Source organism: Salvelinus namaycush, chromosome 14 (assembly GCF_016432855.1).
Source record: "Salvelinus namaycush isolate Seneca chromosome 14, SaNama_1.0, whole genome shotgun sequence".
Taxonomy (NCBI): Eukaryota; Metazoa; Chordata; class Actinopteri; order Salmoniformes; family Salmonidae; genus Salvelinus; species Salvelinus namaycush.
In genome coordinates, this window is record NC_052320.1 from 8,431,860 (window position 1) to 8,458,915 (window position 27,056).

The following is a 27,056-nucleotide window of genomic DNA, read 5'->3' on the forward strand; positions in this document are numbered from 1 at the left end:
TATATAGACTTTCTTTTTTTTCTACTGTGTCATTGACTTGTTTATTGTGTTATTGGCTTCTTGATTGTTTATTCCATGTGTAACTCTGTGTTGTTGTCTGTGTCACACTGCTTTGCTTTATCTTGGCCAGGTCGCAGTTGTAATTGAGAACTTGTTCTCAACTAGCCTACCTGGTTAAATAAAGGTGAAATTAAAAATAAATTAAAAAAGGTTGTTATTTCGAGCACGTAGTGGAGATCTTGATGTGATGCCTTAATTCCTAGAATAAATAAATAAGTGCTCCAATGCATCCCATCCAAAAGTGAGAATATTCTTCAACCGTAAAAAACCCTTGCTAGGTTACATGATGAAAGAGGTTGACCATTTTAAGTGAATTTATAAACCATTATTCAAACAAGAACACTCACAATTTGGCAAGCACTGAATGACCATCTCACAATTTTAGCCTTAACTATTTATTCATGTTTTAAAGATGTTTGATTGACGCTTAATTAAGTAATTCACCCATTGTCAAGCCCGGTCGTCCTTAGCTACTGTTGCTATCCAGTTCAAATGCACCGTTAAATGTTTTAACAATTTAAACAAATTTGGATGTAAACCCCTTATTTTTGCCATGACGCTGATAAGCTTCCATGCATTTCAAACAAAAGCTGGACCTGGGCATCGGACTCCAGAGCCCTTTACAGCAAAGTGGTTGGTTTTCAATTGGCTAACACTTCTAACATGGTTAGCGCAGGCTGATAAATGGTGCGTTGGGATGCTATCGGAAACGTTAACATTTGTAACAAGCATGGTAACAAGAATTCGTTGTTACAATTACCACCAGTTGCATGTTGTTAGTACAGGGTACTATGAATTATTACGTTAAATTACAATACTTGTTACAGTGTAATTACTTATTTAATAAGGACCATTTAAAATTAAGTGTTACTGAAGTATCTTTGATGGTACTTACTCTTTGCTTATGTATCCGGGGGAGAGGGGCCATCCCTGTGGGGTTATGGGGAACTGTAAGGTGAACTTTCCTCCGGGGGTCACAGTGCCCCCTACTGGGGACTGTCTTGAACTGCAGCTGCTGTTGGCTCGAGATCGCTCCCCCTTTGACTCGGACTCTGGATCAAGAGTTATTACATTTATTTGACTGGGACAATGCACATCAATCAACATTTCTGTAAATGTGTCAGATTTAGCCAGCTGGATAGTTTCCATCCATAGTTGAGAAATGTTTCTCATAAAGCTTAGATGTGACAAACAATATCTCAGAGTCAAATTATTGATTCTCAAAACACACAACGATGAAGATAACAGCTGGCCCCCTTTTACCTTCTTTACTGTGGTGTTCTGAATCCCCTTCTCCCTCCTCACTGCAAAATAAACACAGACCATCACCATCATGTGTGTGTGTCTAGGTCGCTGTCCATCTATCCATGTGTTGTCTCTCACCAGTCGTCTTGCTGCAGCGTCATGCATTTCTCATACACTGGTCCCTGTAGCTCGGCCAGGCTGGGGAAGATGCTCTCGTGCTGCAAGATGATGCTCTTCACCAGGGAGTTGATCTGAGGCTGCAAGGTAACAACATCATCATCCTGCGCCCCTCGTAGCAGACTGGGGCCGAAGCACACAGCCAGGTTATAGGGCTGCATCATGTTCTCATCGCTGTACTGAGACACACTGGGGGGAGAGAAGAATAAAAACTAAATAATCAGAGCTGAAATTTGACAGTTTAAGTTCATACTGCTGGACTCAGACACGGCTTGGTCAAAAGTAGTGCACTATATCGGGAACAGGGTGCTATTTGGGACGCAACCTAACTTTGTTTTAGGAAAAATAACATCTGGTTCTCTCTGAGGTTCCTTGACTTCCTCTTCTCTGAACAGACAGCTTTCTGGTAAGTTTATGGTTAGTTCCCCTTGACAATGACATGGACAAAGCACTTGACTTGGACATACAGTGCAGTATATGTGCCCCAAACCAAAGTGATTGAGCATAGATACTCACTGATGGAGGAATGCAAAGAGGTATCTCATGACGGTGCTGACAGGTGGAGGATAGGAGGAGATGACTGATTTGAGTTTAGCTGCTCTCTCCGTCTCGTTGTCAATCTCTGGAAGTGTACAACAGAGAAAGAGATGAACAGGAAAAGCATATACAAACCTACACAATATACACATACACGTGCACAGACTTACGTGCGTACTCCAGGAGCTGAGCGGTGCTGTCCTGAGGAAAGAGAGGGTTCTCCAGGCTTCTAAAATAGAGTTTCAGTACTCCTGCTACTGAGTCCAAGTCACCCCTGCTGTCTGCCACAGGGTCCTCTCCTACAGGGAATGCCCAGGGCACACTGCCTACCATTATTAATGATCAACACTACAACACAGGACTATGGCTTCACTAGATAGATCCCAGGTCTGGTTTCAAATAGTACTTGATTTGTTTTCTTTCAAATACTTTGTGTGTTCAATTGAGCCTGCCTGGGTTTGCATTTTTGGGACTATAACATCGGTTCCATTGTGCCAGGCCAGCTAAACCAAAACAAAGTTTATTCATCCCATACAAAGGACACAGCAGGTATAAACGGTGCAGAGAAATGCTTACTTGCAAGTTCTCAACAGTTCAGTATTAATATCAATAATAATCAAACGTCAAATCAAAAATATAAGTCAGTACAAAATAAAATATGCATAGTAATAACTGGTTGTGGTAGAATATGTACACATTATGATATAATAAAGTATTTGAAAGAGAAGAGCGACTTGTTGAACCCAGGTCTGCACTAGATGAAGCTAGAGCAGCAGACAGGAAACAGCAGACAGGAAACAGGGAAAGCAGACAGGGACAGCAGATGGGGACAGCAGTCAGGAGAAGCAAACAGGAGATACGGACAGAAGATACTGACAGGAGACAGCAGACAGGAAACAGGGAGAGCAGACAGGGACAGCAGACAGGAGACAGCAGACAGGAAACAGGGAGAGCAGACAGGGACAGCAGATGGGGACAGCAGACCAGGACAAAAGACAGGAGATTGGGACAGCAAACAGGAGACAAGACATAGGGACAGCAGACAGGAGACAGCAGACAGGAGACAGCAGACAGCAGACAGGCCTACCTCGCTCAAAGGCATCTCTCAGACTGTTGACCTTCCCCTGAGACCCTGGTACTCTGAAGATACCCTCATGGTGGAGACCTACAGTATTGGATGGATTGACATGAAGACATTGACAAAAACACAGTAAATGTGTTGTTTGTAATGTACACTACAGTGCAATAGCAGAGTGTCTTGTTCCAGGTGCATGTTCTGGCAGGAACATGTTCCACACAGTATCAGGCTGGATATGCATCAAGCTAAGATGATAAGGTATGTTCTGCTGGGCTGTTTCAATGGCTCACCGTTAAGGTTGATGAAGCGAATGCAGCTTTCCACCACTACAGGTATCTCCTGTCCTGATGCCTGTATGAAGGAGAGCATGTCTCCGGTGAAGAGTTTGTGGGTGTACTGGACGCTGGGTTGACTCTTGCTCCTCACATGCAATAACTTCCTGGATGGGGTGGAGACACCTCTAGTCAGTTGAGTATAGCGCAGTGCACTAAACTGTTATGTCACTCTTATGAGGCAGTTATAAAGGCCTTACAGAGGAATGTAACTACCTGGTCTGATGACCATTGGTTGGTTCAGCTAGGAAGGGAAGAAAAAGCAATGATTAAGATAATAACAGCTATATTTTAGAAAATAAATGGCCACAATGACACTTGGGTTGTAACCGAGCCTGCCTCTTTGTGAACGAGTGGAATCATGAACAGTGGTTTGTTCGTTATGTTCGCCTGCCTCCCCTCGACTTGCCTTTTTAGCAGCACATTCACCCCCCTCTCAAACGTCTATCTCCACCCTCTCGGTGCACAGGATGAGGGCCTGAGACGTGACACCAACTAACCCAGCTCTGAGTCGGCTCCGGACTCAACTAGTCTACTAGACACGCTGCTGACAGTGTCTCGGAGAATGACTGCACAGCTACCCCCTTCCAGATCTTACTAAAACTCCAAGCCTGGGTACTGCCCTGATGGGGCTATAAGTCATGTTGAACAGTTGTGTTTGTTACAGAAGTAGTTAGTGCTGTACCTTTCTCAACCGCCACTTTAAGCAGATCATGTTTTGCCTGTAGTTTAGATACCAGAGAGCTTTTACAGAGATACTCCTTCACGTTCTGAGGGAAGATATAAAACACAACTCTTCATGATGATGAAAATGTTCATCATCATCTACTTGTATTTCAATCTCATCATTATTATCATTAATATCATCATCACCACAATCGTTACCATAACCACCACTATTACAGTGAACTACTGTTGGCCTGTGTAGGTCAGTGTAATAATGACTTACAGCACAGTAGAGTGCCTCAGTCTCCTGCAGGTTGGCTCTCCTTCTAGCCAGACTGGGTCTGCTACTAGTGCTGGCCAGGCTCTCACTGCTTCCCCCCTGACCTTGGCTCTGAGACGGGATCTGGAGATGGACCTGGGAGCCCTGGGTCTGGTTGCTGGAGGGTGGAGGATCCAGGTCATCATCACCGATACCTTCTAGCAGGGCCGAGCGGGCCGCATGGAGCTTCTTACCTGCCTGGGAGGATGAAGTGTCAACTTATTCTAATCAATTTTGTTCCAATATAAAATGACTGTTGATGATAAAAGGCTTTATAAATGTTATTGATTGATTGGACTGGACTGTACCTCCTCTGTTTCCTGAGTGAACCCGGTGAGCTTTGACTGCAGCTGTTGGAACCTGGTCTCCATCTCACACCTAATCTCCTGTTCTGCACTCACCTCACACACCTAACAGGGACAGGCACAGGGACAGAGACAGGGACAGGCAGAGGGACAGGGACAGATGAGAATCCGGTGATATCAGACAGGTGGGAGCAAAGACACATGACATCCAGATACACAACCCACACATTCTTAAACATAGTTACAGAAAATAAAAGCACACGCACACAGACACTCCCCACCCCACATGACAGCGCTCCACCCCACCCAGTCTACCTGGTCTCCCTCGTGTGGCTGGTAGTGGAAGCGGAGGGGTAGACAGAAGGTGTTGGTGTGAGTCTGTAGCAGGTTGTCTCTGTCCTGAATCTGGTCCAGTCCAGACACAGCAGTGTGGAGCTGCTGCAGCCCTCCACTCAGGTTCTGCTGGGCCCGGGAGCGGCTGGACAGGTAGGAGTGTAGCACACGGGACAGAGAAAGGTGGTAGCCAATGTCTGAACACTGAGGGAGAGATGGAACTGTTGCAGGTGTTGTACTGTATTGATTAGGTTCCAACCATGTTATGTGAACACTGTAAAGGTGTTGTACTGTATTGATTAGGTTCCAACCATGTTATGTGAACACTGTAAAGGGGTTGCCGGCGACAGGTAGCCTGGCGGTTAAGAGCGTTGGGCCAGTAACCGAAAGGTTGCTGGTTTGAATCCCCGAGCAGTCTAGGTGAAACATTTGTCAATGTGCCCTTGAGCAAGGCACTCAACCCTAATTGCTCCTGTAAGTCGCTCTGGATCAGAGCGTCTGCTAAATGACTATGTCAAATGTAATGTTGCCATGAATTTGACAGCCATTTACATGCAGCTGTGGCAAGTACGGTAGACTACTGTAATATAAATACAGTATCAAAGCAAGTACTGTCAAATAATCACACAGTACAATACTGTAAAATGTACTGTATTATACTGTAAAAAAGTAAATGCTACCATAATCGGAATGAATCGGTCCCAGCTGAGAGACTGAAAAACAGCTTCTATCTCAAGGCCATCAGACTGTTAAACAGCCACCACTAGCACAGAGGCTGCTGCCTACAGGCATAGACTAGAAATCACTGGCCACTTTAAGGAATGGAACAGGTGTCTTTTATACAGGTAACGAGTTCAAACAGGTGCAGTTAATACAGGTAATGAGTGGAGAACAGGAGGGCTTCTTAAAGAAAAACTAACAGGTCTGTGAGAGCCGGAATTCTTACTGGTTGGTAGGTGATCAAATACTTATGTCATGCAATAAAATGCAAAATAATTACTTAAAAATCATACAATGTGATTTTCTGGATTTTTGTTTTAGATTCCGTCTCCCACAGTTGAAGTGTACCTATGATAAAAAATTACAGACCTCTACATGCTTTGTAAGTAGGAAAACCTGCAAAATCGGCAGTGTATCAAATACTTGTTCTCCCCACTGTATGTGACCAATAAAATTTGATTAGATTTGGATGAATGAATAACATTTATTTGGGGGGAGGGGTTTGTATTTCACAGTATTTTACTGTAATTACAAGGGATTGGTGCAAGCAGGTTGGCTGCTAGGTGACATGTTACCACATTACAGCATATTAATGAATATTTGGTGTTTTATATCACTTTCACTTCTAGAGGGCTTAACAAAGGCTTCAGCAAAGGCAGCGACAACAGGGCAAAACAGACCAAAAGAACATGGTCAAATGCTCAACCATTAGGTTTAAGACTTGTTGCCATTCCAATCTGCACCCTATACATTTTAAATTGATGGGGCTCTATAACCATATAGGACTTAAATTGGTACAGCATTCTGACTCAGGGAGTCAGAATTGGCACTACAAAGATATAGTAAGTACGGTACTACATTCTGTGGGGTGGAATTGCAGTACCATTCTAAATACAGAAATTCTTTCCCCCGACCACAACCATTTCCCACAATGCACCAAAATGTACAGTATGCTGCAGTAAAATGTTACTGTACTTTACTATTGATAATACTCCAAATTACTGTATAATTTACAGTTTTCCGTTACAGTGTATAGTTGTGAGTTCCATGTAATTAAATGTTTGGCTTTAGTTTTAAGTGTCTTCTTTATTCTACCAATGTTAAGTTCAGTTACACAGGTTAAGACGATAGACAATTTACACAGGGTAGTACTCGTCAGGGACGTCACCAAGAATCCAATGGTCACTCTAACAGAGCTCCAAAGTTCCTCTGTGAGATGGGAGAACCTTCCAGAAGGACAACCATCTCTGCAGCACTCCACCAATCAGGCCTTTATGGTAGAGTGTCCAGATGGAAGCCACTCCTCAATAAAAAGGCACGTGACAGCCCGTTGGAGTTTGACAAAAGACACCTAAAGACTCTTGACCATGAGAAACAAGATTCTCTGGTCTGATGAAACCAAGTTTGAACTCTTTGACCTGAATGCCAAGCTTCACGTCTTGAAGAAACCTGGCACCATCCCTACGGTGAAGCATGGTGGTGGCTGCATCATGCAGTGGGGATGTTTTTCAGTGGCAGGGACTAGGGAGACTAGTCAGGATCGATGGAAAGATGAACGGAGCAAAGTACAGAGAGTTCCTTGATCCCTGCTCCAGAGCGCTCAGGACCTCAGACTGGGGCGAAGTTTCACCTTCCAACAGGACAACGACCATAAGCACACAGCAAAGACAATGCAGGATTGGCTTCAGGACAAGTCTCTAAATGTCCTTGAGTGGCCCAGCCAGAGCCCGGACTTGAACCTGATCGAACATCCCCCATCCAACCTGACAGAGCTTGAGAGGATCTGCAGAGAAGAATGGGAGAAAATCCCCAAATACAGGTGTGCCAAGCTTGTAGTGTCATACCCAAGAAGACAAGGCTGTAATCGCTGCCAAACGTTCTTCAACCAAGTACTGAGTATAGGGTCGGAATACTTATGTAAATGTGATATTTCAGTTTTTTAATTCATTTCTGTAAAATTTCTAAAAACATGTTTTTGCTTTGTCATCATGTGGTATTGTGATGTCATCATGTGGTATTGTGATGTCATCATGTGGTATTGTGTGTAAATTGATGAGGAAAAAACCCAATTCAATCCATTTTAGAAAACGGCTGTAACGTAACAAAATGTGGAAAAAGGTCAAGGAGTCTGAATACTTTCCAAATTTACTGTGTATATAAAGTGTAATAATGGGATGCAAATTTGAAATGTATAAATATTTTACTCTATATCTGACATGGTACAGGTGTGTTCATTTTTTTAAGCCCATAACCATGTGTGTGAGGTGTATACTTTTGTTTAAGAAACACTCTCTGTGACCATGATTTAACCCACTGCAGTGAAAGGTTATTTAGACAATAGACAATGGTGACTGTGTTAAGACACTTCCAAAGACAGAGACACAGTTGACACACAGTCAGTGGCTGTGAAGCAGCACTTACGTCCATGAGTGAGGAGAGGTCTTGGAGATAGTACTTGTTCATGGAAGCGTTGGCTGCAGCCAGATTGAGAAGGTAGTCATTACGAGCCTTAGTGCACTTCAGCTGGATCTCCAGCACTTTACACTGTCTCTGTAAACACATGGGAATGAGGTAGGACACATACAGTAAACACATGGGAATGAGGTAGGACACATACAGTAAACACATGGGAATGAGGTAGGACACATACAGTAAACACATGGGAATGAGGTAGGACACATACAGTAAACACATGGGAATGAGGTAGGACACATACAGTAAACACATGGGAATGAGGTAGGACACATACAGTAAACACATGGGAATGAGGTAGGACACATACAGTAAACACATGGGAATGAGGTAGGACACATACAGTAAACACATGGGAATGAGGTAGGACACATACAGTAAACACATGGGAATGAGGTAGGACACATACAGTAAACACATATCTCCATACTTGAACTCATTTAGACTAGAAAAAGGGATGTGAGGAGTGTTTTTCAGAGAAGAAGAGTTTACTTTCTCAATCTTTTTAGAAGCTCCTTGCTTCTGTTTCTCTGCTTCCTTCAGCTTTCCCTCTGCAGACTCATACTCTGAGTGGTACTGGTAGTAGGTCCGCCACGCCTTTAGACAAACACACACACACACACACACACAAAGAGAGAGAACATCCATCAACACGCCACATCACGCAAATACCAAGACGACTATTTTACATACCACCATATCCTTTTTTAAATTGTTTTAAATATGCCATATTTCGTTTTCTAGAATGGTGTTTGTTTCCTGAACTTGTCAAACATGTCGGACTTACTGTCTGTAGCTCTGTGGTGACCTTCAACAGCCCATCCTGTAACTGGCTACAGACATCTTTAGTCTGGAAATACAGAGATAATAAGTTAGATAATAAGTTAACCGATAAGTTAGATATAATAGACACAATAGAGACAGAGATAGAACAGCGACAATAGATATAGAATAGAGATAGATACAGAATAGAGACAGGGATAGAATAGCGACAAGAGACAAATATAGAGTAGAGACCGATAGGATAGAGGGAATATATATATAATGAATAGAGACAATAGAGACAATAGATATAGAATAGAGAGAGAATAGAGACAGATATAGAGACATAATAGATAACATTGAGAATTGAGACAATAGAGAGAGATAGAAGAGAGAAATAGAAAAGACAGAAATAGAATAGAGACAATAGAGACAGATATATAATAGAGACAGAATAGAGAAAATAGAGAATTGAGACAATAGATACAGAATAGAGACAGAAATATAATAGAGACATAATAAAGACAGACAAAAATATAATAGAGACAGAGATAGAATAGAGGCAGAATCGAGACAGATATAGAAAAGAGACAGAGATAGAAAAGAGAGATAGAAAAGAGGCAATGTGTACAGAAAATAGAATAGAAAAAATTGAGACAGAGTTGAAACAATAGATATAGAATAGAGACAGAGATTGAATAGAAACACAGATAGAATAGAGATAAATAGAATAGCGATATAAATAGAATAAAGTTAGAGACAAATATATAACAGAGACAGAGATAGGATACATATATAGAATAGAGACAGATACATAATAGAGGCAGCTATGGAATAGAGACAATAGAGACAGAGACAGAATAGAGACCGAGATAGAATAGAGCCATATATATAAGAGACAAGAGACAGAGATAGAATAGAGACAGAATTGAGACAGAAATATAAGAGAGACAGAAATATAACAGAGACAGAGAGAATAGAAACATAAATAGAATAAAGTTAAGAGACAAATATATAATAGAGACAGATATAGAATAGATACAGATACAGAATAGAGACAGCTGTAGAATAGAGACAGGGATATAATAGAGACAATACAGACAGAATAAATACAGCGAATCGAGACAATAGATATAGAACAGAGACAGAGATAGAATAGAGACCGAGACAGAATAGAGACATATATATATATATAATAGAGACAGAGACAATAGAGACAGATATAGAATAGACAATAGAGACAATAGATATAGAATAGAGAAAGAGAGAATAGAGACAAAGATAGAATGGAGACGAATAGAGACAGACAGAGATAGATATAGAATAGAGACAGAATTGAGAAAGAGATAGAACAGAGATCAAACAGAGACATAAGAGACAGAATAGAGGCAATATATATAGAATAGAGACAGTTAAAGAATATAGACAGCGATAGACTGGAGAATATAGACAGACATATAATAGAAACAGATAAATAAGAGACATTCGAGACAGAATAGAGATAGACAGTATGGAAGAGAGACAGAGAGAATAGAGACAGAGACAGAGTAGAGACAGAATAGAGACATATATAGAATAGAGACAGAGATAGAATAGAGACAAAATAGAGACAGAGATAGAATAGAGACAAAATAGAGACAGAGATAGAATAGAGGTATATATATATAATAGAGACAGGGACAGAGATATAATAGAGATAAGAGACAGATATATAATAGACACATATATAGAATAGAGACAGACAGAAAAGAGATAGATTAGATACAGAGATAGAATAGAGACCAAGATAGAATAGAGACATATATATAATAGAGACAGACAGAGATTGAATAGAGAGAAATAGAAAAGAGACATAATTGAGATGATTCTATCTGTCTCTATTCTATATGTATTGAGACAAATATATAATTTAGACAGCGATATAATAGAGACAGAATAAAGACAATAGATAAATAATAGAAACAGAGATAGAATAGATAGAGATGGGGATATAATAGACATAGAGATAGAATAGAGACAGAATTGAGAAAGATAGAACAGCGATAAAACAGAGACCGAATAGAGGCAATAGATATAGAATAGAGACAGATAGAATATAGACAGCGATATAAGAGACAATAGAGAGAGACAGAGATATAATAGAGACAGAGACAGAATAGAGACATAGAGAATAGAGACAGAGACAAAATAGAAACTAAATAGAGACAGAGAGAATAGAGACCATAGAGACATAGACAGATATATAATAGAGACAGAGATATAATAGAGATAGAGATAGAATAGAGACAGAGAGAAGAGACATAGATAGAATAGAGGCATAGATATAAGAGGCATAGATAGAAGAGACAGACAGAATAGAGATAGAATAGAGAAAGAGATAGAATAGAGACAGAATAGAAACAGAGACAGAATAGAGACATAGAAAGAAGAGACAGAGATAGAATACAGACATAGGATAATAGAGGCATAAGTGTATAGAGGCATAGATAGAAGAGATAGAGATAGAATAGAGACAGAATAGAGACAGAGACGGAATAGAGGCATAGATAGAAGAGACATACAGTTGAAGTCGGAAGTTTACATACACAAATTTCAAACTATAGTCTTGGCAAGTCAGTTAGGACATCTACTTTGTGCATGACACAAGTCATTTTTCCAACAATTGTTGACAGACAGATTATTTCACTTATAAATCACTGTATCACAATTCCAGTGGGTCAGAAGTTTACATACACTAAGTTGAATGTGCCTTAAACAGCTTGGAAAATTCCAGAAAATTATGCCATGGCTTTAGAAGCTTCTGATGGGCTAATTGACATAATTTGAGTTAATTGGAGGTGTACCTGTGGATCTATTTCAAGGTCTAACTTCAAACTCAGTGCCTCTTTGCTTGACATCATGGGAAAATCAAAAGAAATCAGCAAAGTATTCAGAAAAAACTGGTTCATTCTTGGGAGCAATTTCCAAATGCCTGAAGGTACCATGTTCATCTGTACAAACAATAGTACGCAAGTATAAACACCATGGGACCACACAGCCGTCATATCGCTCAGGAAGGAGACGCGTTCTGTCTCCTAGAGATGAACGTACTCTGGTGCGAAAAGTGCAAATCAATCCCAGAACAACAGCAAAGGACCTTGTGAAGATGCTGGAGGAAACAGTAAAACGAGTCCTATATTGACATAACCTGAAAGGCCGCTCAGCAAGGAAGAAGCCACTGCTCCAAACCCACCATAAAAAAAGCCAGACTACGGTTTTCAACTGCACACGGGGACAAAGATTGTACTTTTTGGGGAAATGTCCTCTGGTCTGATTAAACAAAAATAGAACTGTTTGGCCATAATGACCATCGTTATGTTTGGAGGAAAAAGGGGGAGGCTTGCAAGCCGAAGAACACCATCCCAACCGTGAAGCATCATGCTGTGGGGGTGCTTTGCTGCAGGAGGGACTGGTGCACTTCACAAAATAGATGGCATCATGAGAAAGGAAAATTATGTGGATAAATTGAAGCAACATTTCAAGACATCAGTCAGGAAGTTAAAGCTTGGTCACAAATGGGTCTTCCAAATGGACAACCCCAAGCATACTTCCAAAGTTGTGGCTTAAGGACAACAAAGTCAAGGTATTGGAATGGCCATCACAAAGCCCTGACCTCAATCCTATAGAACATTTGTGGGCAGAACTGAAAAAGCGTGTGCGAGCAAAGAGGCCTACAAAAATGACTCAGTTACACCAGCTCTGTCAGGAGGAATGGGCCAAAATTCACCCAACTTATTGTGGGAAGCTTGTGGAAGGCTACCCAAAACGTTTGACCCAAGTTAAACAATTTAAAGGCAATGCTACCAAATACTAATTGAGTGTATGTAAACTTCTGACCCACTGGGAATGTGATGAAAGAAATAAGCTGAAATAAATAATTCTCTCTACTATTATTCTGACATTTCACATTCTTAAAATAAAGTGGTGATCCTAACTCTCCTAAAACAGGGATTTTTTACTAGGAATAAATGTCAGGAATTGTGAGAAACTAAAAACCAAAATGTATTTGGTTAAGGTGTATGTAAACTTTCGACGTCAACTGTAGATAGAAGAGAGAGATAGAATAGAGACATAGATAGAATAGAGGTAAAGATAGAATAGAGGTAATAGAGACAGATAGAATAGAGACAGAGATAGAATAGAGACAGAGATAGAAGAGACAGAGATAGAAGAGACATTGATAGAAGAGACATTGATAGAAGAGACATTGATACAGAATAGAGATAATAGAGACAGAATAGAGATAGATAGGATTCCCCAGGACTCACTGGAAAACAGTTGCAAGTGTAACTGAGTGGACTATCCTGGCTAAATTAATCAAATGAAGATAGAGCAGTACCCTCTTGGCCAGGCGCTGTGTGATCTCCAGACAGTGTGTGAGGGGCTGGGTGAGGGTGGTGCTACAGCTGTCACTCACACCACTGTGGTCTTTGCTCTCCTGTCTGGTCTGAGCCAGCAGGACCAGCCAACACTGGGCCACAGACTGACCACTGCCAGGCTCCTTCCTGAAAGATTGAGGCACAGGGAAGGGACATGTTTTAACCATAGAAATTAACCACTCTAGTTACTAGAATGGAAAATACTAGAATGGGAAATGTAAAAAATAAAAAAATAAAAAAGTTCAGGAATAGGCTTAAACTGTGTCTGGGAAACCAGCCCTATATAATTGGTAGCCTGCATGAGAGTAGATTCAGAGACACAAAGCCATCTCAACTCTAGCCTGGTCCCATATCTGTTTGTGCTGTCCTGCGAACTCAGTGAGTTGGAATAACAGTAACAGAAATAGCACAAACATATCTGTGAGCAACTTACCTTTTGATTTTGGAGGTAAACCTCTCGGCCAATTTGTCCAGCGAGCGTGCGTACTCTCCTTCTATCTCACTGCGTCTACGCAGGTAGTCTGTCAGATCCTGAAGCTGCTGAGATTTCTGCTCCAACTGCAGATCCAAAACCTTCAACTGGTCCACCAACTGACAACGCACCTCTAGGGATGGGAGCGGAGAGAGAGATACAGACAGAGTGAGAGAGAGAGAGAGAGAGAGAGAGAGAGAGAGAAAGCGAGAGAGGTGGAGGGAGTGAGAGCAAGAGAGAGAGAAAGGAAAGAGGGGGGAGGAAGATAGAGAGAAGGAAAGAGAGGGAGAGGGAGAGAGAGGGGGAGGGAGAGAGAGAGAAAGTAAAGAGGGGGGAGGAAGAGAGAGAGAAGGAAAGAGAGGGAGAGGGAGGGGGAGGGAGAGATGGAGAGAGAAAGGAAAGAGGGGGGAGGAAGAGAGAGAGAAGGAAAGAGGGGGAGGGAGAGAAGGAAAGAGGGGGAGGGAGAGATGGAGAGAGAGAGAAAGGGAAAGAAAAATTGGTAAGGAGAGAGATGTATACAGTTGCAGCCAAATATAATTGGCACCCTTGCACTTTGTGAATCATTCACTATTTCTTCTCAAATAAGTTAAAAATAACCTTGTTATTGAATTTTCAACATCGCAGAACCAATTTGATAAGTAAATTAGAAAATAAAGACAAATGCCATGGACAAAATTATTGCAACCCCAGAGCTAGTACTTGGTTGCACGGCCTTTGGCCAAGATAACTGCAGATAAACTATTCTTGTAGCCATCAATGAGCTTGCTACACCTTTCTACTGGCAATTTTGGCCCACTCTTCAGCAGCAAACCACTCTAATTATTCAATGTTTGAGAGGTGCCCTCCACCAACTGCTGTTTTCAGATCTTTTTTTGTTCGACCTGACGAAGATCCTTTTGGGATGGAAACGCTGTCAATAAAGAGGTGAATTGGGAGCTTTAACGCGGGCCTTCTTGTTTTCAGATCTTGCCATAGGTTTTGGATGTGGTTCAGATCTTGACTCTTCGCTAGCCACTCCAGCGTTTCTTCTTGGATCTACACTAAGCGTAAAAAACATGAGGAACACCTTACTAATATTGAGTTGCACCCATTTTGCCCTCAAATATGCCTGAAGGCAAACATGGCATGGACTCTACAAGGTGTTGAAAGCGTTTCACATGGATGCTGGCCCATGTTGATTCCAATGCTTCCCACAGTTGTGTCAAGTTGGCTGGATGTCCTTTGGGTGGTGGACCATTCTTGATAAACACAAACAAACTGTTGAGCGTGAAAAACCCAGCTTCGTTGCAGTTCTTGACACACTCAAACCAGTGCGCCTGGCACCTATTACCATACCCCGTTCAAAGGCACTTAAATATTTTGTCTTGCCCATTCACTCTCTGAATGACACACATACACAATCCATGTCCCAATTGTATTAAGGTTTAAAAATCCTTCTTTAACCCATCTTCTCTCCTTCATCTGCACTGATTGAAGTGGATTTTGGTTACCATGATGACATAATTCTCTGGTTGAAATTTCACCCTCAAAACAATATTAATTATTTTTTTCAAATCTGATGTATTTTCCACATAGATTCCATGTTCACAATACGTTGACAAATTATGTTGAAACAACATTGATTCAACCAGTTTGTGCCCAGTGGGATGTGACTAATGAACATGCGTTTATCTAAAACTATGTTGTACGAAACCAGCGGGTGGTGAGAAGGGGAACATGAAAGATGAGCTGTGCACAGTGGCAACTCGTCATTCAGGGCAGGTGGGGCTTTTGAGCCCCACATTTTTAGCCAAAAAATGTATATATATATTTTCAATTTATTTCATTTTTTAATTGAACCTTTATTTAACTAGGCAAGTCAGTTAAAAAAATTATTATTTACAATGACGGCCTACCAAAAGGCCTCCTGCGGGGACGGGGGCTGGGATTAAAAATAAATGTTAAAAAAAATATAGGACAAAAACACACATCACGACAATAGAGAAAACACAACACTACATAAAGAGAGACCCAAGACAACATATATATTTATAAATAAATAAAAATGGGGGGGGGGGGTTTGCCTGTTTTGCATGTTATTTTGGCATTAATACATGTCACATATCAGTTTGCAAACAATGTAAACAAAATAATATATATATATATCATTGAGTTAATAAAGCTGCATACAGTAAGGCAGCTCCAAAATGCAGGTGTTTCAGCCTAGCTCAGTGTTTTCTGTGGTGGTGGTGCGAGCCAGCAAAAAATAGGAGCATTGCGCCATGATTGGCTCAGTGTTCTGTCACTCATGGGGACACTACGTCGTTTTTGCCTCCTCGTGCGGTGACGTCGATAGGCCAGTCGTGGAATTAGTAGAGTTCCAAGTAGCAGAAGGGTCCAAGTCCAATTGGCAAAATGGGTATAGTGGTCCAAGAAACTGGCCGGAGGATCAGCTAACTGTCCAATATGCTATAGATAGCTAGCAGGCTGCGGTTAGCAGAATGGGCCTTCAGGGGACGTCGTGCCTGAGGGGCCTGTTGGGATCCTCGGGCAGATTATGTCGGTATTCCAGTCATGAAGGATCGGCGGGGTTCCGTGCCCCGTACCGGCAGTAGAAGAGGTTCGGATATTGTAGCCGAGGAGTGGGCTTCAGGAGTAGCCCAGGAGCCCTAGCCGGGAGATGGGTCTAGCATGGGCTAGCCCCAGGCTAGTTGGTGCTTGCTCCGGGATGGAAACATTAGCCAGGAGTAGTCAACCCGGGTTGCGGTTAGCTAGCTGCCATGATCCAGATGAAAGGGTTCGGAGTTTGCGGTAGGAATCCGGGGATATGGAGAGAAAAATAGGTCCAGTATGCTCTGGTTTGAAACGCGTTGTACGAACTGGCGAGAGCTTTCCGAGCTAAAGGTTTGCTGACTGATAGCTGATAGCTGGTAGCTAGTTAGCTTCAGTTGAGGTATTCCAGTACGGAGGTAAATAGAAATACTTTACAAAAAAAAACAGATCCACACCACATTGGGTGAGGCGGGTTGCAGGAGGGTTGCAGGAGAGTATTTTGAAGTTGAGGTTTAGGAAAAATATTAAAAAGAATGCAAAGAAAAAGATATAAAAGATATATACATGGGACTAGACAAGACAAAGACGTCTTACTGCTACGCCATCTTGGAATGTAGCCTATAACCTGTTTATGAGAAATGTCATCATCTAATATTGTAAGAGGTTTCATTGTCTGCTTATAAGCCCCCTTTATTTATTCTACAGTTCTGACTTGGTGTACAGGGAAAATACTGTAAGAGTAGCCCATGTTCTGCATTCTGTCGCTGTGCATTTCAAAACTGCTGAACACATAGTTATATTGACTACGTCCGTCGTAGCTCTCTCATTAATGTCTTCATCGAAATTACGGAATGCCTCTTATCCGCTTATCGTTCACTCAATTGTCAGTAGAAACCACATTTGTTTAAGTAAAATGAATGTATTGTTTAGTGTTCTGTTGTGTAGTGGCATTGCTGGCATGCATCAACAAAAGAAAATTGGGGAGCTTGCCCCACCAAGATTTACATGCTAAAATCTTCGCTGACTGTGCAGTAAAGTAACGTACCTTTGATTTGTGTGTCATAGTCCACAGCTCCAACTCTCTCTTTTCTCAGCTTCACATGTGATGTCATTGTTGCTCCGACAGGGTGAAACTCTGTTGCAAAGAAGAGATATCAATAATTCCACAAGGTTTTCTACAATAGTTTGACCTGAAACGTTACTGCAGCTTATCACCTAGTTCCTGACAAAAGCCTTATTCACTGTACCCATGCTTATTGGAGTACACTGTAGAAATATATATATTGAAATCCAGTCAAAATTACTTGTTTTATCTAGTAAAGTTAACTAAATGTGCTAAATAAATGTTACGTTTTGTATTTATTAGGGATCCCCATCAGTGGCATGTCGTTAGTAAAGATGGAAAATAGCAAGAGGCCTAAACAGCTACCCTGGGGAATTCCTGATTCTACCTAGATTATGTTTGAGGCTTCCATTAAATAACACCCTCTGTGTTCTGTTAGACAAGTAACTCTTTATCCACATTATAGCAGGGGGTGTAAAGCCATAACACATACGTTTTTCCAGCAGCAGACAATGATCGATAATGTCAAAAGCTGCACTGAAGTCTAACAAGACAGCTCCCACAATCATTTTATCATCAATTTCTCTCAGCCAATCATCAGTCATTTGTGTAAGTGCTGTGCTTGTTGAGTGTCCTTCCCTATATGCGTGAGTTGACTTCAACTCACTCAAAAATTCAAAAGATATTAATTCAAATTGAGTTAGCAAAAACAATGTGCTTGCTCAACTTAGAAATTCACAACCATGAAGTCAAATCAATTGAACCAACATAACAGTTGTGTTGACAAAAATATCAAGTTAAGATAACTACAACGCATCAAATTGTCTTAACTTGTGAAATTAAATCAGCTAAGAATGACGTATTTACTCAAGTCAAATCAACTGAAGCAACATAACAGTAGTGTTAACTGAAAATATCAAGATAACTTCAACTTATTTTTGGGGGGGGGTGGAGCGCATTAGAATAATACTCAGTATTTGCAACAGTTAATTTTTACATTTACATTTTGGTCAGACACTTTTATCCAGAGCGACTTAAGCTAGTGCATTTAAAGAAGGACGATAAACAACTACATGTAAAAAGTAACAAGAAAAAAGCTTATGTAACCATGCCTGAGAATGTCATTGTAGCTAAAGTGGTCCGTTAATGGGTTGAAATTACGGAGTGCACTGCCGGTTTTGAAACTGGCGAAAAAGCTCACACAAGAGCAAGAGACAGATGGGAGCATAATGTTCCCTACTTAAATCTCTATTATATAATTTCAAAAACTTTGTCAGTTCTGAAATGTGTTATTTTCAAAGTAGTTGTTTCAACTGTATAACGTTGTTCAATTCAAACAACAAACAGTTTTGTTTTTCTGACTAGCAAATATGTGTCCTCTCCACTTAAAACTTGTCAAAACAACTTGAGAGCTTTGTTAGCATAACTAAAACAATCACTTTAAGCACATTGATTTCAATTTTAACAAAGCAAATTTGAGGAAAAGGCTAGCTAAATTCTATCAGCATATTGACTGTAGCACTCGCGCTGGAAAAACACTCGACCATTGCAACTCAAATTTCCGGGATGCATGTAAGGCCCTCTCCCGCCCTCCTTTCGGCAAATCTGACCACGACTCCATTTAGCTCCTCCCTTCCTATCGGCATAAACTCAAACAGGAAGTACCCGTGCTGAGGAATATTCAACGCTGGTCTGACCAATCGCAATCCACGCATCAAGATTGTTTTGATCACGCGGACTGGGATGTGTTCCGGGTAGCTTCAGAGAATAATATTGATGTGTACACCGAGACGGTTACTGAGTTCATCAAGAAGTGTATAGGAAATGCTGTACCCACTGTGACTATTAAAACCTACCCTAACCAGAAACCGCGGATAGATGGCAACATTCGCATTAAACTGAAAGCGTGGACTACCACATTTAACCATGGCAAGGTGACTGGGAATATGGCAGAATACAAACAGAGTGGTCATTCTCTCCGTAAGACAATCAAACAGGTGAAACATCAGTATAGAGACAAAGTGGAGTCGCAAAACAGCTCAGACACAAGACGTAAACTCAGCAAAAAAAGAAATGTCCCTTTTTCAGGACCCTGTCTTTGGAGGATAATTCGTAAAAATCCAAATAACTTCACAGATCTTCATTGTAAAGGGTTTAAACACTGTTTCCCATGCTTGTTCAATGAACCATAAACAAAAAAAGATGCCCAGGGTCCCTGCTCATCTGCGTGAACGTGCCTTAGGCATGTTGCAAGGAGGCATGAGGACTGCAGATGTGGCCGGGGAAATAAATTGCAATGTCCGTACTGTGAGACACCTAAGACAGCGCTACAGGGAGACAGGACAGACAGCTGATCGTCCCTGCAGCGGCAGACTACGTGTAACAACACCTGCACAGGATCGGTACATCCGAACATCACACCTGCGGGACAGGTACAGGATGGCAACAACAACTGCCCGAGTTACACCAGGAACGCACAATTCCTGCTCAGTGCTCAGACTGTTCGCAATAGGCTGAGAGAGGCTGGACTGAGGGTTTGTAGGCCTGTTGTAAGGCAGGTCCTCATCAGACATCACCGGCAACAACTTCGCCTATGGGCATAAATCCGTCGCTGGAGCAGACAGGACTGGCAAAAAGTGCACTTCACTGACGAGTCGCAGTTTTGTGTCACCAGGGGTGATGGTCGGATTTGCGTTTATCGTCGAAGGAATGAGCATTACACCGAGGCCTGTACTCTGGAGCGGGATTGATTTGGAGGTGGAGGGTCCGTCATGGTCTGGGGCAGTGTGTCACAGCATCATCGGACAGAGCTTGTTGTCATTGCAGGCAATCTCAACGTTGTGCGTTAAAGGGGAGACACCCTCCTCCCTCATGTGATACCCTTCCTGCAGGCTCATCCTGACATGACCCTCCAGCATGACAACGCCACTAGCCGTACTGCTCGTTCTGTGTGTGATTTCCTGCAAGTGAGGAATGTCAGTGTTCTGCCATGGCCAGCGAAGAGCCCGGATCTAAATCCCATTGAGCACGTCTGGGACCTGTTGGATCGGAGAGTGAGGGCATTCCCCCCAGAAATATCCGGAAACTAGCAGGTGCCTTGGTAGAAGAGTGGGGTAACATCTCACAGCAAGAACTGGCTAATCTGGTGCAGTCCATGAGGAGGAGATGCACTGCAGTACTTAATGCAGCTGGTGGCAACACTAGATACTGTTAATTTTGATTTTGACCACCTTTTGTTCAGGGGCACATTATTAAATTTCTGTTAGTCACATGTCTGTGGAATTTGTTCAGTTTAGGTCTCATTTGTCAATCTTGTTATGCTCATACAAATATTTACACATGTTAAGTTTGTTGAAAATAAACGCAGTTGACAGTAAGAGGACGTTTCTTTTTTTGCTGAGTGTATGTGGCAGGGTCTACAGACAATCACGAACTACAAAAGGAAAACCAGCCATGACGCCTTGTTCCCAGACAAGCTAAACATGTTCTTTGCCCACTTTGATGATAACACAGTGCCACCGACGCGGCCAGCTACCAAGGACTGCTGGCTCTCCTTCTCCGTGGCCAACGTGAGTAAGACATTTATATGTGTTAACACTCGCTAGGCTGCCGGCCCAGATGGCATCCCTAGCTGCGTCCTCAGAGCATGCGCAGACCAGCTGGCTGATGTGTTTATGGACATATTCAATTTCTCCCTATCCCAGTCTGCTGTCCCCACATGCTTCAAGATGGCCACCACTGTCCCTGTTCCCAAGAATGCAAAGGTAACTGAACTAAATGACTATCGCCCCGTAGCACTCACTTATGTCATCATGAAGTACTTTTGAGAGACTAGTCAAGGTTCATATCACCTCCACCCTACCCGTCACCCAAGACCCACTACAATTTCCTACACGCTCCAATAGGTCCACAGACGATGCAATCGCACCCACACTGCCCTATCCCATCTGGACAAGACAAATACCTATGTAAGAATGCTGTTCATTGAGTACAACTCAGCATTCAACACCATAGTACCCTCCAAGCTCATCATTAAGCTTGAGGACCTGAGTCTAAATCCTGCCCTGTGCAATTGGGTCCTGGACTTCCTGACGGGCCGCCCCCAGGGGGTGAAGGTAGGAAACAACATCTCCACTTCGCTGATCCTCAACACTGGGGCCCCACAAGGGTGCGTGCTCAGTCCCCTCCTGTACTCCCTGTTTACCCATGACTGCGTGGCCATGCACGCCTCCAACTCAATCATAAAGTTTGCAGACGACACAACAGTAGTAAACTGGATTACCAACAACGATGAGTCAGCCTCCAGGGGGGAGGTGAGGGCTCTGAGAGTGTGGTGCCAGGAAAATAACCTCTCAGTCAGTGTCAACAAAACAAAAGAGATGATCGTGGACTTCAGGAAACAGCAGAGGGAGCACCCTCCTGATCTACATCGATGGGACACCAGTGGAGGAGGTGGAAAGTTTTAAGTTCCTCGGTGTACACATCACAGACAAACTGAAATGGTCCACCCACACAGACAGAGTGGTGAAGAAGGCGCAACAGCGCCTCTTCAACCTCAGGAGGCTGAAGAAACTTGGCTTGTCACCAAAAACCCTCACAAACTTTTGCAGATGCACAATTGAGAGCATCCTGTCAGGCTGTATCACCGCCTGGTACGGCAACTGCACCGCCTGGTACGGCAACTGCACCGCCCACAACCACAGGGTTCTCCAGAGGGTAGTGCAGTCTGCACAACACATCATCGGGGGCAAACTACCTACCTTCCAGGACACCTACAGCACCCATTGTCACAGGAAGTCCAAAAAGATCATCAGAACAACCACCCAAGCCACTGTCTGTTCACCCCACTATCATCCAGAAGGTGAGGTCCGTACAGGTGCATCAAAGCTGGTACCGAGAGACTGAAAAACAGCTTCTATCTCAAGGCCATCAGACTGTTAAATCACTAGCACAGAGGCTGTTGCCTACATAGACAGACTTGAAATAATTGGCCACTTTAATAAATGGAACACTAGTGACTTTAATAATGTCACTTTAATAATGTTTACACATTTTGCATTACTCATCTCATATGTATATACTCTATTCTATACTATCTACTGTATCTCAGTCTATGCTGCTCTGAAATTGCTCATCCATATATTTACATATTCTTAATTCCATTCCTTTACTTAGATGTGTGTATTAGGTATTTGTGAAATTGTTAGATATTACTTGTTAGATATTGCTGCAGTGTCAGAACTAGAAGCACAAGCATTTCGCTACACCCGCAATAACATCTGCTAAACACGTGTATGTGACAAATACAATTTGATTTGAGTTCCATTTACTTTACTAGGTTGAAGTAATTTGAGATTAAATTAACCACACGAAATCCGGATTGGATTTGACAAAAAAAATGTTAAGGAAACTTGGTAATACACTTTTGTAAATTGAATCAAACAGTATTTTGTTTTGTTTTACAGTGTAACGTTATAGTCTAAGTCAGGGGTCTCCAACAGGTTGATCGCGAGCTCGCAGCCCACCTATGAGTAGCTCGCCAAACGATTCTGAGAGTACAATTTTCACTTGTTCCATCGCAAACTGTCATACACAAATCTCACAACTCTGAGATACCGTAAACTCCCAGCTACTATCTAATCAACAACATTGACATTATCGCACAATATTATACCCGTCTGTCTTTGTGATGCGCGCGTTTGTTTATCACTCCGTGTGTAGCCAGTTGATGTGATAACCAACTTGTGGGTTGACAGAAGTACTTTCCGCAAAACCTTCTCAATTAAATGTTAACTGTAAAGTAGTCTTACCTGGCAGAAGTATATCATGAGTAAGTATATAATTTGTATCTATTATTTGCACACTTTGCCATGAAATGAGCAGCAGCAGTACAGAACCATTGCTAGAACGGCACATTAGATGGTACATTCCTCACGCACTAGCTGCACAATTAAAGGGCCAGATGCACAATTAAAGGGGAATACACAAAGAAAATCACCGTTTTTCCAGACCTGAAAAAACATGTATTTTGATGTGATTTAAGCATTGACATCGACTCAAAACATCCAATTTCCTTGTTTTTCTATGAACAATTTTAATTTTAAGAGTGAAAAATAAGTGAGAACATAATTTGGGAAAATATCAAACAGAATTTGGGGGAAAAATCACAGATGTTATAGGGCCCCTCTTAGTTTATGAACCATTATTTTACCAGGTATATTCACAGAACACATAGTGCACTACTTTCTCTTGTACACTAAGGACCCGGGAAAGAGTTGCAGGGTAGAGGAGAAGAGAATAATGTGCTATTTGAAAACTAGAAGAAAAATAGTAGCTTGCGACAACTTACATTTTTTAAAAGTAGCTCTCATGCTAGAAAAGGTTGGAGACCCCTGGTCTAAGTGAATCCTTACTCTCTCTACCCATGCTTTATTGGAGTATAGTCTAAGTGTGTGAAGTTAATGACCCTACATCGAGGTCCAAGTTCAATTGATTTCTAACACTTGAAAACCAATCTGTCATGTACTGTATGCTACACTTGCTGGTCCCTCCAATGACTTTGTCAACAACGCTCTATGACACTCACTACTTCCCTCGCTCTGTGACACTCTCCCTGCATTCACTACTGCACTCCTATCCATAGTATCAGATACAGTCTGTGATCCACACCTGCTGTCTCTAACTCTGAATGATCGGCTATGAAAAGCCAACTGACATTTACTCCTGAGGTGCTGACCTGTTGCACCCTCTACAACCACTGTGATTATTATTAATTGACCCTGCTGGGGTTCTATGAACGTTTGAACATCTTGGCCATGTTCTGTTATACTCTCCACCCGGCACAGCCAGAAGAGGACTGGCCAGAGCCTGGTTCCTCTCTAGGTTTCTTCCTAGGTTCTGGCCTTTCTAGGGAGTTTTTCCTAGCCACCGTGCTTCTACATCTGCATTGCTTGCTGTTTGAGATTTTAGGCTGGGTTTCTGTACAGCACTTTGTGACATCGGCTGATGTGAAAATGGCTTTATAAATACATTTTATTGATAGACTGAAAACAGTATTGTCTGTAACACATTTCCTAGTTCAACCCAGCCTGCCTCTGCGGCCTCTGAGAAAGTCAGCTGGTATGTAACACACCACTCTGCTCGTGCTGCTGCACACCTGTACCATGCAGAAATAGCAGCAGCAACATTTCAGCTGCCTTATAAATAGTACTGTACCACCGCCACAAGGCACACAGCACTGTCACAGAGCGAATGTTTGTGTTACACGCTCACTAATAGAGTAACTTTGCATGACAATATGTAACTTATGTATGTGTTGGGAGAGAATCAACAGTACTGACAGCTCACACAATCCTTCAATTGTAGTTTACATGTTTTGTAGATTATATTGATTAATAGAAACTAAACTCAACTTAAATCAGAAGTTTGAATATATTGGTTATGACTGAGCAAGCCAGTCAGTATTTATTTTGTTTCAATAGCCTAGGCCTGGTTTAGTTGAGCACAATATGGTGATGGGACATCATGTCTCTTTCTTCCTCTCTCTAGGTTGAATCTGGAGTGGTTAACATGCCGTATAAATGAGAGAAAATATGTCTTTATGGATTTGCTGCATTGATGTTGTCTGTTTAAGCAACAAGGCACGAGGGGGTGTGGTATATGGCCAATATACGATGGCTAAGGGCTGTTCTTATTCACGACGCAATGCAGAGTGCCTGGATACAGCCCGTAGCTCTGGTATATTGGCCAAATGTAGAGTGCCTGGATACAGCCCTTAGCTGTGGTATATTAGCCATATACCACAAACCCCTGAGGTGCCTTATTGCTATTATAAACTGGTTACCAACGTAAATAGAACACTAAAAATAAATGTTTTGTCATACCTGTGGTATACAGTCTGATATACCACGGCTGTCAGCCAATCAGCATTCAGGGCTCGGACCACCCAGTTTATAATGTTCCTTAGATACTGACTGCTAAAGGCCTGAGGGGTTGATAACCTCCTTGACCATTTAAATGCAGTTTAACTCCTTTATGCTTGTGCAGTTAGAATTACTGTTTTTCCTCCTTCTCTGTTGGCATTTAACAATACAATATCACAAAGCTTTATTCATACCCTTATTTATTAACTGAGAGCTCAAGCAGTCACTCTAGGATTAGTGCCTGAGATGTTGGTTCTGAACTGCATTTGAATTGCCTTTCATGAAATTAGTAGTTCATATTATTGGCGTCTCTCTCTTTCTATGCTGTCACTAATCCTCCCACAGAGACCTCTAGTGATCTTTAAAAAGAGGAAGACAGGTGTGGTGCTTCCTGTGTCAGGGGCGAGGGCACACACTAGTGGTGCACCTACAACCGTACCCGCCTGCAATTGCTAGTAACCCATCAGCAACCACCTGACTATACACTGGGTATACCAAACCTTAGTAACCCCTTCCTAATATTGAAGGTCTACAGCAGCCTCAACAGCACTCTGTAAGGGTAGCACCATGATGTAGCTGGAGGACAGCTAGCTTCTGTCCTCCTCTGGGTACATTGACTTCAATACAAAACCTAGGAGGCTCATGGTTCTCATCTCCTTCCATAGACTTACACAGTAGTTATGACAACTTCAGGAGGAAGTCCTCCAACCTATCAGAGCTCTTGCAGCATGAACTGATATGTTGTCCACCCAATCAAAGGATCAGATAATGAATCTAGTCCTGAAACCATAAGCTACAGCTAGCTAGCACCGCAGTGCATAACATGTGGCGAGTAGTTGACTCAAAGAGATAGAAAGACAATAGTTGAACAGTTTTGAACAAATTAATTTATTCAAAAAGAAAAAAGCAAGAGATACATTTTGTTTCATTTTCACTTACTAGCTAGCAAATGCAGTTAGCTAGCTAGTTTAGCCTACTCAAACACTGGCTCAATTATTTTATTTTACCTTTATTTAACTAGGAAAGTCAGTTATGAACAAATTCTTATTTTCAATGACAGCCTAGGAACAGTGGGTTAACTGCCTTGTCCAGAGGCTGAACGACAGATGTTTTACCTTGTCAGCTCAGGGATTCAATCTTGCAACCTTTCAGTAACTAGTCCAACGCTCTAACCACTAGGCTACCTGCCGCTCCGCCTCAAACAGAGGGATGCTATGTTAGCTAGCTGCAATTGCTAGTAACCCATCCGCAACCCCCCTTCTATACACCTTGAGTATACCAAACCTTAATAACCCTAGTTAACGTTAGCTGGCTAGCCAGTTCAAATAATGTTCATAGCTGACACTGTCTTAACTTTAGATACTTTTTATTCATTATTACAGGAAAATAAAATCACAACAATATCATTATTTACAAGTTAATGGTGAGCTAATTACAGATAATAGCTTACGGTTGTGAGTGTGACGAAATAAAAGCAGTGCATTATACCAGAGAATTTTAGAACTTTCATTGCAAGCTCAGTCGGGTAACCATGACAACGGACGCAGCGACAGGGTCAAAGTTGAACTTTTTTCATCCCTCTGAGATAAGGAAACAGACAGTTGCAGCGAAGGTCTACAGACATTCCACCGGAATATAAATTA

General features: G+C 41.9%; 1 protein-coding gene across 1 annotated transcript in view; it reads right to left on the bottom strand.

Annotated features, from left to right (window-relative positions):
* Window positions 1-27,056, bottom strand: part of LOC120058810 (rho GTPase-activating protein 4-like) — a 36,456-nt gene that overhangs the window by 8,142 nt on the left and 1,258 nt on the right. Inside the window, exons 2-19 of the mRNA XM_039007543.1 lie at window positions 17,474-17,563; window positions 13,858-14,029; window positions 13,385-13,550; window positions 9,032-9,094; window positions 8,737-8,841; window positions 8,194-8,322; window positions 5,035-5,256; window positions 4,723-4,824; window positions 4,379-4,612; window positions 4,115-4,199; window positions 3,646-3,673; window positions 3,388-3,536; window positions 3,107-3,184; window positions 2,190-2,318; window positions 1,999-2,104; window positions 1,444-1,671; window positions 1,324-1,364; window positions 956-1,112 (exon numbers count right to left, since the gene is read on the bottom strand). Coding sequence (XP_038863471.1) covers window positions 956-1,112; window positions 1,324-1,364; window positions 1,444-1,671; window positions 1,999-2,104; window positions 2,190-2,318; window positions 3,107-3,184; window positions 3,388-3,536; window positions 3,646-3,673; window positions 4,115-4,199; window positions 4,379-4,612; window positions 4,723-4,824; window positions 5,035-5,256; window positions 8,194-8,322; window positions 8,737-8,841; window positions 9,032-9,094; window positions 13,385-13,550; window positions 13,858-14,029; window positions 17,474-17,540 — 2,261 coding nt within the window. The 5' untranslated portion in view covers window positions 17,541-17,563. The remainder of the gene's footprint in view (window positions 1-955; window positions 1,113-1,323; window positions 1,365-1,443; window positions 1,672-1,998; window positions 2,105-2,189; window positions 2,319-3,106; window positions 3,185-3,387; window positions 3,537-3,645; window positions 3,674-4,114; window positions 4,200-4,378; window positions 4,613-4,722; window positions 4,825-5,034; window positions 5,257-8,193; window positions 8,323-8,736; window positions 8,842-9,031; window positions 9,095-13,384; window positions 13,551-13,857; window positions 14,030-17,473; window positions 17,564-27,056) is intronic.